The sequence below is a fragment of the Bombus impatiens genome, unplaced genomic scaffold (assembly GCF_000188095.3).
Source record: "Bombus impatiens unplaced genomic scaffold, BIMP_2.2 scf_0233, whole genome shotgun sequence".
Taxonomy (NCBI): Eukaryota; Metazoa; Arthropoda; class Insecta; order Hymenoptera; family Apidae; genus Bombus; species Bombus impatiens.
In genome coordinates, this window is record NT_176652.1 from 91,238 (window position 1) to 104,237 (window position 13,000).

General features: G+C 49.8%; 1 protein-coding gene and 2 long non-coding RNA genes across 3 annotated transcripts in view; 2 read left to right on the forward strand and 1 right to left on the reverse strand.

Moving 5' to 3' along the window:
* LOC112212613 overlaps positions 1 to 10,169 on the forward strand; it is an 18,440-nt gene extending 8,271 nt beyond the window's left edge. Inside the window, exons 3-4 of the long non-coding RNA XR_002946442.2 lie at positions 4,639 to 4,645; positions 9,965 to 10,169. This is a non-coding gene — a long non-coding RNA (uncharacterized LOC112212613). The remainder of the gene's footprint in view (positions 1 to 4,638; positions 4,646 to 9,964) is intronic.
* Positions 9,399 to 13,000, reverse strand: part of LOC100747203 (ejaculatory bulb-specific protein 3) — an 11,190-nt gene continuing 7,588 nt past the window's right edge. Inside the window, exons 3-4 of the mRNA XM_003488424.3 lie at positions 10,650 to 10,744; positions 9,399 to 9,644 (exon numbers count right to left, since the gene is read on the reverse strand). Coding sequence (XP_003488472.1) covers positions 9,540 to 9,644; positions 10,650 to 10,744 — 200 coding nt within the window. The 3' untranslated portion in view covers positions 9,399 to 9,539. The remainder of the gene's footprint in view (positions 9,645 to 10,649; positions 10,745 to 13,000) is intronic.
* LOC112212615 overlaps positions 10,980 to 13,000 on the forward strand; it is a 15,902-nt gene continuing 13,881 nt past the window's right edge. The window contains exon 1 of the long non-coding RNA XR_002946444.2: positions 10,980 to 11,111. This is a non-coding gene — a long non-coding RNA (uncharacterized LOC112212615). The remainder of the gene's footprint in view (positions 11,112 to 13,000) is intronic.

The window sequence follows — 13,000 nt, forward strand, 5'->3', positions numbered from 1 at the left end:
AGGCAGCCGCGTGTGCACCGCTCCTTCACGGATAAAGCCCGACGGGCAATGCGATTATAAAGGAAAAGTCCGGAGGACAGCGGCGGTTTACGGAGCCGGAACGAAACTCGACTTTATTCCCCGCTCGAGACATTCGCGTCGGGACAACGAATTCATTGTCGTTAAATTAAGCAGTCGCGTCCGCTCCCTTCTCGTCCCCGCGCGTTTCTCCGAACCTTTCTTCGTTCCTCGTCTTTTTTTTTCCACTCTCTTCCCAGTCTTTATTCCTACCCTCGTCTTTTATCCGTCGCCATTCCGTTCGAGAAACGTCATATTTTTCCGCGCATTTGCCGTGTCAGTTCCCTCCGTAGAAGTTGTCAAACGCGAGACTCGACTTTTAAATAAACGTACGCTAAATGACCGTTTGCGCGATTCTTTCGCCTATCCGTAGACCGTGAAATCGGACAATCCGCTAAGGGCATCGTAGAAGGAGATTTATCATCTTGTAGGATCGGCCGGGTAGAAGGAAACACGGACAACGACGCCGTTAGAAGTCACGACTAGACGGTTAGGGAACGAACGGTCGGGGTTTCGCTAATGCGTCTTCGGTTGTATACATACATCGATTACGCGTTCGCGATACGAAACTTGGTTCTCGCGGTAACAACCGGTATCAATCGTAGGGCGTTAGGGGCAGAGCAATTGCCCGGACGGAACAAGTTCGTTGCGACCTAGGAAATTCGTCGGCCAAGTAACGGTTCGCTACTAACCAGGAAAATTATGCCGGCGGTGCGTTTAATCGGCTTCGGATCGAGCAGTAATTCACGCAGATAATACAGGTGTCTGGCGCGAGTTAGCGCGAAACTTACGGATAAACGAAAGGACAGGTAGCTCGGGATAACAACGGAGAACGCGAAAATGAAGTAGCTATTACGTATATAACTAGTTGTTTTACAAACTTGGTTAATCCGCGCAACTTTTGAAATTAATTCCGCGACTCGCGCTTTGACTTGGTTATTCGATTACGAGAAACGAGCGTGCTTCGGGGACTGAAATCCTCGTTCGAATTGCTTTTCACCGACTACTCGACTAAACAAAATAACCAACTTGGACTTCGTATACACGCACTCCCCTTTCCCCTCTTTATCATCACCCCTCGGCGCTTTATTTTCTTATTCTTTCCCTTGGAGGGACACGCGGTATTAAAACTTTTCAATTCGCCCACGGGCAGCGCGAAATTACTCGCCGCAGATGAGAAATTCTTATTCCGATTCATCGTCCGCGCTCGAACGTGGGAGATCGGTCAAAGGGAGGATCCGTTCTGTGTCTCTCCGCTCCGACTCGTCGCGACGCGTGCCTCGTCGCTCTGACTAGCTGAAAAGCCTTTTTCCCAGTCGACGCTGAGAAACGCGCCGGTGCGACGAAATTTTCGTTCTTTGAAAGAAACGCGGCATCGACGCCAGCCAGGCACGCGGATACGAAATTGTCTATCGTCTAACGGGCGTAACGGACGGATTTAGATTTCGTCGAAACGCGTAGAAATTGGCGTTTCGAAACGTTCGTCAACGTTCAGCAAGGGATTCGACGATCTCGAAGAACTTGCGATAGCCAAGTTACGCGTCTGTCTGGAAACGATTAAACGGAATGAGAGAACGAATCTCCAAAGGCTAGTTTCATATTCGGATGTATTTCTCGGAGATCGAAGATAATTGTGCTCGGTACAAAGCGTTCTTGCTCCGTATTTTCAGACGTTTCTACGCAATATGCTCGTTAATGTGGTCAAAGTTGTCAAGAATTTGCTGAAAAAATGGCCATAAAAGTCGACCAGAGAGAAGGTACAGTTGGGAAAGGCAAAGCAAAAGATGGTTCGAAGCTTAGGCAAAGCTGGTGAAGCGAACTTGGTTCTAAAATAAGGAAGCGGATGATGGAACGAGCTGAAGCGAAATCAAACGACGCTCTATCGTTTCGATCGTCCGCGAACCCGAGATGGTCGTTCCATCTTGGAGAATGGCGCGACGCTACGGGCATGAATAGAAGGCACATGTATTTCGAGGAAACCAGACTAGCTGGTAACTGGGCGTCGCGTTAACCGGCGCGTTCGCTGTTTCGAATTTATTTCGGAATTTATCCGGTTGTCGGAAATTTATCCGTCGGACGAAATGGATATTTTCGCAAACGGCCAGTTCGTTGGTCGATTTGTCGCGAGAAACTCGGTTTCTCCTTCGTGCGAATTGGCGGAACCGCGCGAGACAAAGACGCGGCGCAATCCATTTTCAACGAAAGAACCGCGATCGCCTGCGCCGTTTCACATGGAAAAACTCGTTGGTAACTCGTGATATCTCGTTGGTAAATCGAGAAATTCTGAAAACGGTGTTTAGAACGCCGGCGGACGAGCGAACAAACGTACTCGTGTGCACGATGGACGCGTCGCAGGTTCGAGCAAAGGCAGGAATCCAGTTTAACTAGGAAACGTCGTTTGTCTGGACGATGGAAAAGCAACAAACGAGGAGGAACCGCGGGACGCTAATTTTCCGGGATTTACTTGTGGCTGGTTGCCGATAAAGGCGAATGCGCGACCGCCATACTCTGTCCCGTTTTCCGATACTGCAAAGTCTCCTTTCGCCAGGGCAAAAAGTCGTCCCCGAGACGAAAACGTCGCGTCTCGTCTCGATCGTCTGGTTTCCGATGACACGGACGAAGAAAAAGAAAGAGAGCAAGGGCAGAATTTGCCGGCAAAGCAATCGAGGAATCGGTATCCGGGTCACACCTCGAGATCGAGAGACAAGGAAAGCGGAGGGAAAGAAGATGAGGGAGGATTTGCAACGTTGACAGCAGAGGGAATCGGGCGAGACAACCGACTGTCCCGATGTCTAATTTCGAGAGAGGATCCTGCCAGGCGCCGCGACTAACGATAAGCCTTCGATCTAGCGACCATACGTAGCCGTAGGCGATCCGACAGCGAACGGCATCAGGGGAAACAATACGCTCGAAAATCGACCTTTTCGTCTTTTGTCCCCTTCTTCTCGTATCTTTCGTTTGTAGCGCTGCCTTCGATCACATTCCCGTAGGTTCCGTAAGGTCGACCGACCTTACACGCGACACGGCTAGGTAACTAGAACGCGGTAGCAAGTAACTAAAACGCTCGACGTTCGACTACCTCCCTTGACGTTGCGCTCTTCGAGGTATTTTCCGGCGCGTATTCCATCGCGTATTCCATCGCGTATCTATAAATTTTGCAAAATGGTTTCTCGTCGACGTTTATTCGTTTACGCGAATCGCGAGGGTGGATATTCCATGACTCGGCACGAGCCGCCACCTCTCGTGGCAATCTGCCGCGGACACGGGGTTGCGAGTTCGCCTCGCAATTCGCCTGTTTGCCGCTGCTTGTCGTCCGAACGCTCGACGTTGCAGCGTCCCAATCTCTTGGAAAACCTTCGAGCTGACGCGTCTTTGATCGAAGTGTACGAGTGCTGGTAAAATTCGATCGGCAAATTTCTGTAACACGAGCGAGAAGCTGGCCTGTGCGATTTCCATCCGCTTACTAGCGTAATTTAAGTGGCAGCGCGAGCCAGCTTTCTCGCTGTGCGTCTTAGGCAAATTTCATCAACGTTATTTCGCGTAATTTCCAGCTCTTTCGTGCAAAGCAAACACCGACAGCGTCGAGAAATCATCGTTTCCGAAGGAACGAGCTACAGCCACGAAATCTGCGTTTACAAAGGCAACATAGCCGGAATCAATCGCCTCGATGCACGACGTTAAATATCTAATTAGCGAAATTAGGCTGTCAAGCGGCAACGATCGTACCGCGAGGAAGGCAGGCGTACGTTATTCGGCTACCTGGCCGGGCCGTAACGAGGATACGTGAGAACACGTGCGAGCAAACGCGTTAACCTGCTAGCCGAGTGTTGCGAACGTCCACGTATATACCTACACGCACGCGTATATATATGTCGAGTTTACATTATATATATGCATACGCGTATATCTGTTATCTATTATTTATTATTTATTACGCTAGACGTTGAAATTCGAGCTGCGTGTTCGCGAAATTCCGCTACTTTGTCTCTTTATCGAGAAGAAAAATCTGTGACGCGTAAAAAGAAAAGAGCGTATAGGAGTGATCTTGGCGGCAAGTTGCAAGCCCGAGGTACGCGAACCGTAGATCCGTCGAGTGTTCGTAGACATAAAGTTGTTCGTCGTTTAGGAACCATAAATCTTCGTGCGAGTGAGGAAACTGGCCAATTTCCTACGCGTTACGATGAAATATCACAGAGTTGTGGAAAAGGCACCGATTCCCCATGGATTAATAGAAATCCTCGACCGATCGAAGTCTCGTGGCTTCCCGATACGATTCGTACGAGTCGGTTGCATGCGTGCGAGTCGTATACGTACCGATGCCACGTTGTAGGAGCGCGATCGCGTAACTGCGTCGAGAGAAATGGGAACCTTGTCGGACAGTGAAGGCAGGGAGGAGGAGATATCGAGAGTATTTGCAAAGATTCTCGAATTTCAGGGAATCGCGGCATCGGGAGGACCGCGAGACCGAAATTCGCGTCCTCTCTTGCGTTGCTCGCGCGATTCGAATTTACCTCGTGTCTCGATGCAGTGCGAAAACGATTACAGGCTATAATCGGTGGTGGTGTTCGAGTCAACGTAGAGACGATGAGTAACAGGAAGGGTAGTGGAAAGTTCTTTTTCAATGGCAAACGCAAGATCGATCGCCGTAGCACGCGCCGCTGTCGAACGTTCTAAAGCGGTCGTTTAAATTCGAGTTAGATAGGAGAATTCGTTCGGCTGGAGTGGCGAATCTGGTCTCTAATTTCGTTAGGGAGCGCTCGAAACCAACTAAACGTAACTTCTCGTTACGCGTGGCGAAGGATCGGCCTCCGCGGCTCTGGACAATTTCTCGACGCGGTCCGTCCCTACGTGATCTCGCGTTGCGCGACCGGTGTATGCCAGTTCGCCGAACACGGCGGACGCTGCGTGCACGGGTAATTAAAGGGATACCTCTTTAGATCGGTAAAAGAGACGACGACGATGAATTCCCTACCTGTTGAAAAGGAGCAAACTAAATAAACTTGGAGCAAAGATCGTTGCAACACCGACTCCGAAAGTAATCCATTTTCTATGACCGAACGAATCGACCACGCGACCAGCGAATTGCCGCTTGATTCTTTCGCCGTTCCCTTTATTTTTACCGCTTCTGTCTTTTCTCTCGGCCCACGGACAGACAGCCGGATCCCGGTGTACGTAACAGAGAGCAGTGGAACGAAGGGACGAAAGAAGGAAGCTAAATTGAATTCTAGGTTTCCCACTCGATTTAAGTTTCCTCTGCCAGTGTTTGCCCTCTCGAAGAATGGAGCATGTACGAAGGGGCAGAGAGGATCCGGTCGAGTCGGTTCTTTCGTCGGAATCACGCATTTAAATCGACTGTTTAAGTCGGTTCTATACTAATTTCGTAATTCGTTTCGTAATTCATTTCCATACTTAACGCTGGGCTGCCAACAAATTTCGAACAAACAGACCTGGGAGGAGGTGGGTGCGTGGACAAAGAAGGGTAAAGAAAGCGTGGGAAGCGGTCGTATTCACCGCGAGACCACTATAAATAAATGAACGCGCAGCTACGACGATGATGTTTAGCGATAGGCCGGCGATAGACGCTATTCGATAGACGCGTCAGCATTGGCCTTAGATATCTCGAGGTTTCGACCGGCTTTGTCGTCAGCTGCAGCGAAATGGCGGCGAATTGGAAAACGGACAGGTTCGCCAACGAACCCGTTTACGAGTAGAATCGAAGAAATCGAAATCGGCGATATCTAGCAACCGCAAACTATATCGGTGGTGCATATGTACGTAACGTGAAAAATGCGCGAAAGATACGACCATCTTTTCGCTCGTCGAAACGTTAATTTCAATATGAGAGGGATCGATAGAAGCGAGGAAAAGAGAAGTGGGCCGGACGATGGAGAGGAGAGACGAACGTCGATTCGATTGTCTGGCTGGCGAGCTTTCCAACAATTTAATCGTACAAGTTGCTACGGACTGCGAGCACGTGGATGACTCTGCAAATATCGATTTCGGCAAAAATTGCTGTCCTAGGCGATCGTGTAGCGCGCTACTATACCCAAGTTCTTACGGTCGTCGTTGCTTTCGAGGCTAAAACGCGGTAAAGCGCAGTTGTCCGGCTGCTCTACGAGCGAAAATCGACTCGCTTCTTGCGACGTCTTCGAACGGCCTTGCAGCTCGTACAACCTTCGTTAAATTCGCATTAGCCTTCGTTTGAGCGACTTTGCCAACTTTTAAGTACTCGGAATGATTTGCAATCCGTCGTACAGGTTGGAAACGAGCCGAAGCGTCTCGGTTAAAGGAAGGGTGCTAACGGAGTCGAAGAGTGCCGGGCAGAGGCGTAAAAACGAAGGCAAAGGGGATGCGAATAAAGGAGGAAAAAAGAGAAAAGGGAAAAGGAAAAAGGGAGAAGGGAAAAGAGGATGAAAAAAGAGATACTACATGGAGGAGGGAAAAAGGGGGGAAAGGGAGGAAGGAGGAGCGGTTAATTTATCACGAGACTCTTGAAGTTTTGCTGGTCCAACAAAGGCGACCGCGAGTAAAGTTTCCCCCAAGCGATGTTTCACGGTAGCAGGATAAGAAAATTCGAACGGTTCTTCGCGGCCGAAATAAAAGTCGTGTCCTACCCCGGTTGGACAAGACGAAGAGGGGTAGGTCTATTTACGGGATCTCCACCACTCTCTTCGTAATAGCTCGACCCTGCTCTTACACGGCAATCCCATTCCACGACTGTCAAATATTTTATTTTCCGGCTGTTAGCCTGCGTTAACTCGCGATAACGTGGCCCGTGAGGATCGATCGCGTGTCCTCTAGACGGAAGCTCGCTCGTCTAAATATTCGTTGCGAAAATTCACCTAGGCGCGTGATTTCGCGCCAGTCGATCCGATTCTCTGCCGCTGTATCGTCCGTAACCTCGATACCTTCTGCGACAACACAGTTTGCCGTTCGGGTGTCGCTTTGTCTCGCGAAGCAACCAACGGCCAAAGAAAGACAGCAGACTCGACGAGTGTCTAATTAAAATAAACGCGAAGCTCGTTAAAAAGCGGCAATGCGACAAAGTAGGAGAAAAGAATAGATGCAGGATGACAGGAGAGTGGAGAGGAAAGAGCGGAAATGGAACGAGATGTCGATAAATAAAATATTATTCTCTCGGATTCTTTGACGGCGGATACTTGACGCAGAGAGAGAGAGAGAAACAGAGAGAGAGAGAGAGAGAGAGAGAGAGAAAATCAACGAGTACATAATTATCCGATTCCAGATTTGCGAATCGGCGCAACTCGATCGCAACCTGATAATTCCTTCTGCCTGAGTAAACTCGGTTCGACTTTGAATCTCCGTTGCTCGCTGTTTGTTCCGTTTTATTCCTTTGTTGGTTCCGTGCAGTTCGAGTTTGTCGCGAGAAAAATTGGTCGAAACGGAAGCGGATGGTCTGGAAATTGAAACAGGTACGTGGAAGAAGAAGGTAACGCTTGCGAGGAATATCGGAGACGAAGGTTTCAAGAGGAAGAAAGGCGAAAGAAGGGACGATCGCTGCTGCGTGCGATTAATTTATCGGCAGGCTGTTCGTAAACGAGCGAAAGATAGGAGGAGAGGGCGCGATTCCTTGCCCTTTCGAAAGCTTGGCAAAGGCCCCGAAAGGGGAAACCGATGCAAACGAGAAATTGTTTTCAAAGTCGTGAAAGAATTATGGCGTGTGTATAGCGGCTCGCATATTTCGCGGCCGGACACCGTCAGGAAATTAAGCGAACGGTCTCAAGGGCGGCGTTTTCGGACTCGAAACTTGGCTCGGCAAACTTTTCCCGCTATCCCGGCTGAATTTATCGGTTCGCGGCTACAAATAAATTATCGGTAACCGTGACTACCGTACAAACGTCGCGGAACTTGTACTTTGGACAAATCCCTTATCGGGATCGCGATCGCGATCCTCCCGCTTTTCTTGAAATATTCAACGGGTACCGTGCCGTCGCGCACGACTCCGCCCCCCGCTCGATTCTCCACCTTCGTGTAACTTTCACGATGCTTGTTCGCCAACTAACGAGCCGAAACTACCTCGGTAAGTGGTCGTTTCGGTTAGTTCGAGAAAAAATTCCAGCCGACAACGAGAGAGCTAATAACGGCCGAGTTAATTCAATTTCTCCGACAAAAAGACGCAGGAATTTCACGACTATCGAAGAACCGCTCGAGCGTGTGTCGTCTTCCGACTGAACGTACAAGGACGTAGGTGGGGCCAGGTGTGCGATCGGAACGAAACTTTGGTCGGGAACGGAAGGCCTGGTCGTCCGGTTCCGCCAAGGAAAAATCGACGACGAACGTCGAAAATCGATGTTGCTTTATGGGCTGAATGACAAGATAAACGATCGTTGTTCGACGTTAAACTAAGCGACAAAGTAATTCGCTGGAAAAATGTATATCTACGTTCTATGCGATTTACCTCGGTGTAACGTATAAGGTGTGTATTCTTACCGAGTTTATTGCTTAATAAAACCGAAACGTCAAAACATATACTACGTACTTTGCGTAGGACGCGACGTCCTCCTATTTCAGTCGACGTCTTTCGACCAAGATGCTTTCGCGCGACACGCACAATGGACGGACGACGCGCATACTCGAAACGAAATTGCGACGGAATCTGGAAGAAACGAGTCGCTCGTCTCGTGCATACGGAAGTGGAGATGCCGCGTCCCACTTTTCCCTCTACAGACCAGTTCCACGGACGATTGTAAAGTTGCCGGAGCGTTTACGACTCGCGGCCAAGTTAGCGTCGGTTGGCCGTCGTTGTCTCGTGGAAAAATCGCGATTCGATGTTCGAACGGCGGAGAAAAAGAGGGGAAAACGACGGGAAAAGAGGGGAAATTCTCGATAACGAGAAGGAACGTGGCAGGCGCTACGTAGGTTTCGTGAAAACTTTCGTGCGAACGGCAAAAGGAGCGAGCGCGTACAGCGCGTAGACCGCGTACGAATCTCCGTTGGATCGGTTCGATCGGATAAATTTTTTTCCAATTTCGCGTTAAATCCGCCGGTTTACGTTTCGTTCGCCGACCGTGAAAGCGGCTTGATTATTTCGAACGCGAAACAATCGGTCGTGACAGAACCGCGAGGGGAATGGAAGGGAATGGGGTTGAAACGGGAGGAACGATGCGAAAGGCGCGAGCTGCGTAAAAGCGCGACGTGCCTGGCGAATTCTCCTTTGTTTTCCAAGCGCTTGTCTTTTCAACCAAACGAACAAATCCTCCGAGATTCGCACTCTCTTCGGATTTTCTCGTTCGTCTCGCGGCTACCAACGAATCGGACTCGCCGTGCTTTCGCGTGGAAAGGTATTCCTCTACTCGGAGGCTGCTCGCTTTTTCTCTTCCGATTCTACGCAAATGCAACGTTTATTTTGCAATCTTTTAACCGAGTACAGAATTTAAGAAACGGCGTAGCCGATTTATCAATGGAGGTGTCGACGAATCGTCTTCGAAGGCTACTTGCACGTCTTCTACATCGCGAACCGCTTAGTGTAATTCGATTCCACGTTGTTGCGCCTGATCCTGGAATTTCAGCTTGTACTCGCCAGTCGGGTCGTACTTCTTCGACAGTCGTTCCCAGATTTGTGGTCGCTGAAACACAAACATCGAGATCGTTTCGTTCGAAAATTAATTAGTTCCGTTTAACGACAAACGTCGAGTTTCTGCAATTTCGGAGCTGCGTAATTTCAGCGACCGGAAGTGCGCGCGTTACGTTACACGGAACGGCAGGCGGTGAAAGAGGAGTGCCCCGCGCTATACATCCGCCGTGACAAAAGGGACAAGGATAGAGGACGCGTAACCGTGACATGGGGATTTTTCAAGTACGTCGACCGTGCTGCTTTTTCTATTCGTCTTCTATTCTAACGAAATTAATCGATCGCGAGACTCTGTTAACGAAGCGTAAAAACAAGAACGGCATTCGCAAGTCGGATTAAAAGTCAGCGACAAAGATAAGGCCGCGAGAATTAAATCGTTCGTTGTCGACCCTCGTAAACCAGAAGCGTTCCCGCTCGACCGAAAATATTTTCTTCGAAAGTCTCTGCTCCTTTCTCACCTTCTACCAACTCTTTAAACATTCGCGACCAACTGTAATCAGAGTGTCGACAACGAGAGATTCGCAACTTACTCGGCTATACTCTTCCTTCGACATCCGCGACTCACCCGCCTCCGCCCATTCCCGATCACGCGCACAGCGCCCACCATTACGATATCGTATCGACGTTACCGGCGGAAAAATGCACGGAGAACCGACGAAAGAAGGAAGATACACAAAGGGGGCAAAGTTCGGGGTCGATGGGACGCGACCAAGTTGGACGCGGAGCGAATTAACCGGCTTAAAAAAGAAAAATCGGAAAAGTCGGAGCCTGGGTTGACGATTATCGGTCGAAGAAACGCAAGATCCCCGCAGGATAGAGAACGACCGAAACGGTGGATCGTTGGCGAGGATACGAGGATCGAAACTGTGGCGTTCGGTGAACGGGGAACCGGTTCTACGACATCCGGAAGCGAGGACTAATCGATATCGCGTCTCTGTGTCTCATCTGCGACAGATGACCGGTGCGTTTGCGTTCGATTAGCGGCTGACGGTGAACGTACCTTGTTGACCAGGAATCGGATCACCTTCTCGCTGCCCTCTCTCTGCTTTTCGCTGCACTTATCGCAATTGTTCGCCAAAGCATCCGGCAGGGACTCTGAAATCACACGAACGATTCGATTACGCGTGGCGAAAGTTTGCTCGTGCTTGGCCCATTTTCTATTTATTCCACGCCCCTGTCACCGGACCTGCCCTTTCGTTCAAACTTTTTCGGTTCAGCCTGTCTGGCTAGTTGGTTGCGATCGCTAACGACAAGGCCTGATAACGCGCATCCTTGCGACTCTAGAACAGAGGTAATCGGCAAACTCTCGTAGCGACGACTTTTTCAACTTTCGCTGTTCCGCTCGTCGAGATAGAGCACGGCGCAAGTTTTCGCCGGATAAGGAATTTCCGCACGATCGTTGACCGACGATGGCGTAATTAGGAGATTCGACGATGTGAAAATCGTGGAAAAATACGCGAACGTAAAGACGAGTCCCATTGCTAAAATAGAAGCAAGTGCTTTTAAACGGGTTGCGAGCCGCGTTCTTATTTATACCAACGAGAGTAAGATTACCGTCCCCTTTTTTTCCTCTTGAACGACGGTTCCTCGGGGAAACAAACTCGGGGACACAGGAAAGCAGGCGCCTTGAAAACGCCTTGAAAACGCCTTGAAAACGCCTTGAAAACGCCTTGAAAACGAGATCAAGATATTCCATACCGCGACCATACACGTAACGAACTTTCCAGCGAATTAAAGCAAAACCGAGCTGATCTTTCGCGCGATCTCTTTCATAAACTTTCGACGACTATCTCCGTTACCAACGTTTGCCAACGGAAACGTTAACGGAAGAACGTTGCTTGGGACGTTGCTTGAAAATTTAGCGGTGCCAAGCTGGCCTCACGGTACTTTACGCGTCTACGAAACTTTACATCCAAGACCTCTTTGCGCCTCCGTCTTTCCCTCGAGTGGGGAACTTTTAACAAGTACGACATACGTGTTATTTTTCGCGCGAGAAGTCCACGCTGCTTTTGTCAAGGCTGAAGGAGTAACGATATCGCAAAGAGTCGTTGAATCGTAGATTATTAGCTTATCGAACGAGGAAATACGCGTTACGAAAGAAAGAATTACAGTCGTAAGGCGGCCGTTCGACGGACTTTGACCGAGCTGCCCTGGCAGAGAGCAGAGTCGGCTGGCGAAGAAAAGATGGCTGGGTCTCGATATAATTTTTTCCATATGGCGTTCTCGATCGGTACGTCGATCGGTACCTTCGTAACGTACGTTATTCCTACGAATATAAAAGCGGCCCTCGTATCGGCTCGTGACGCTTTTCCCCGGGCATCGTTTACGCCAGCTGCTCCGAAGACCGACGCGCGCTCATCGTTCGTGAATTTCCCGAGACAAGAAGTACGTCAGCCTGATAAAGCACCGTCCGTTTGGCCCTCGCGATCCGCTACGCTCCACGGTAAGGGAGAAAATAAAACGGAACGAGGGAAATCCGTCTCGATGGACCGATACGTATTGACGTTTAGGCGAAGCACCCTGTCGACGCGAGGGATCGACGACGCGTTTCCCGTGAAACACGTCTGCGATACCGGGATTACGAATTCGTCCAGCAAACGAATCGTTCGTCACCGTTTCGTTCGAAAAATATACTTTGTTCGCGTTGAAACTCTGCGGAGCGTAGGCTCCAACGATCTGCCAGGGTCTCGGAATCTCGCGTTCGCTCCGGGATAACGCTTTTATCGAAATCGACGGACAACGGGATCGACGGCGACTTTCTAACGAAGCCGTTGCGTATGTACATAGATGCAAAGACCGGAACCGGTGACTCCGGCTGGGAATCGTTCGAGGTCTTATCGGCGCATCGCAACCTGTTGGTTGCCGCCGCTTTTTAATCCAAATACCTCGTGAAAATTTCCTCCCTCTTCTCGCGCCTCGATTCCCCGACCTTTCTCCCCGACATATTTATCGGCATAATTTATCATACGAGCAGAAAGAAAAGAAAAGAAAAAAGACAGTCGAGCAAAGGGGTGAAACAAGCCGGCAGAGTACATCGCTTTCGCGTCTCCGATAAAAAGCTTATCGTACGTCGTTGCAAGAGAAACGACTCGCCGCCGTTAAACGGAGAAAGAGCGACTGTTAAACGGATGGTCGGCGTTCCGTCTTGCTACGCGATAGGACGCGTTACAGCGGCAGCTCGTTTACCCCAAGTATCTCGATCGAATGGAAAATTATTTCGCCTAGGCGGCAAGCCGGAACGGCGAATCGCCATCGATATGGAATATTTATCGGTGGAGCGATCGTTCTTTCGGATTATCTCGGGATTACGTGGAAAGATTAAAAGCCGCGAGGCTGGCTTGCCAACGTTTT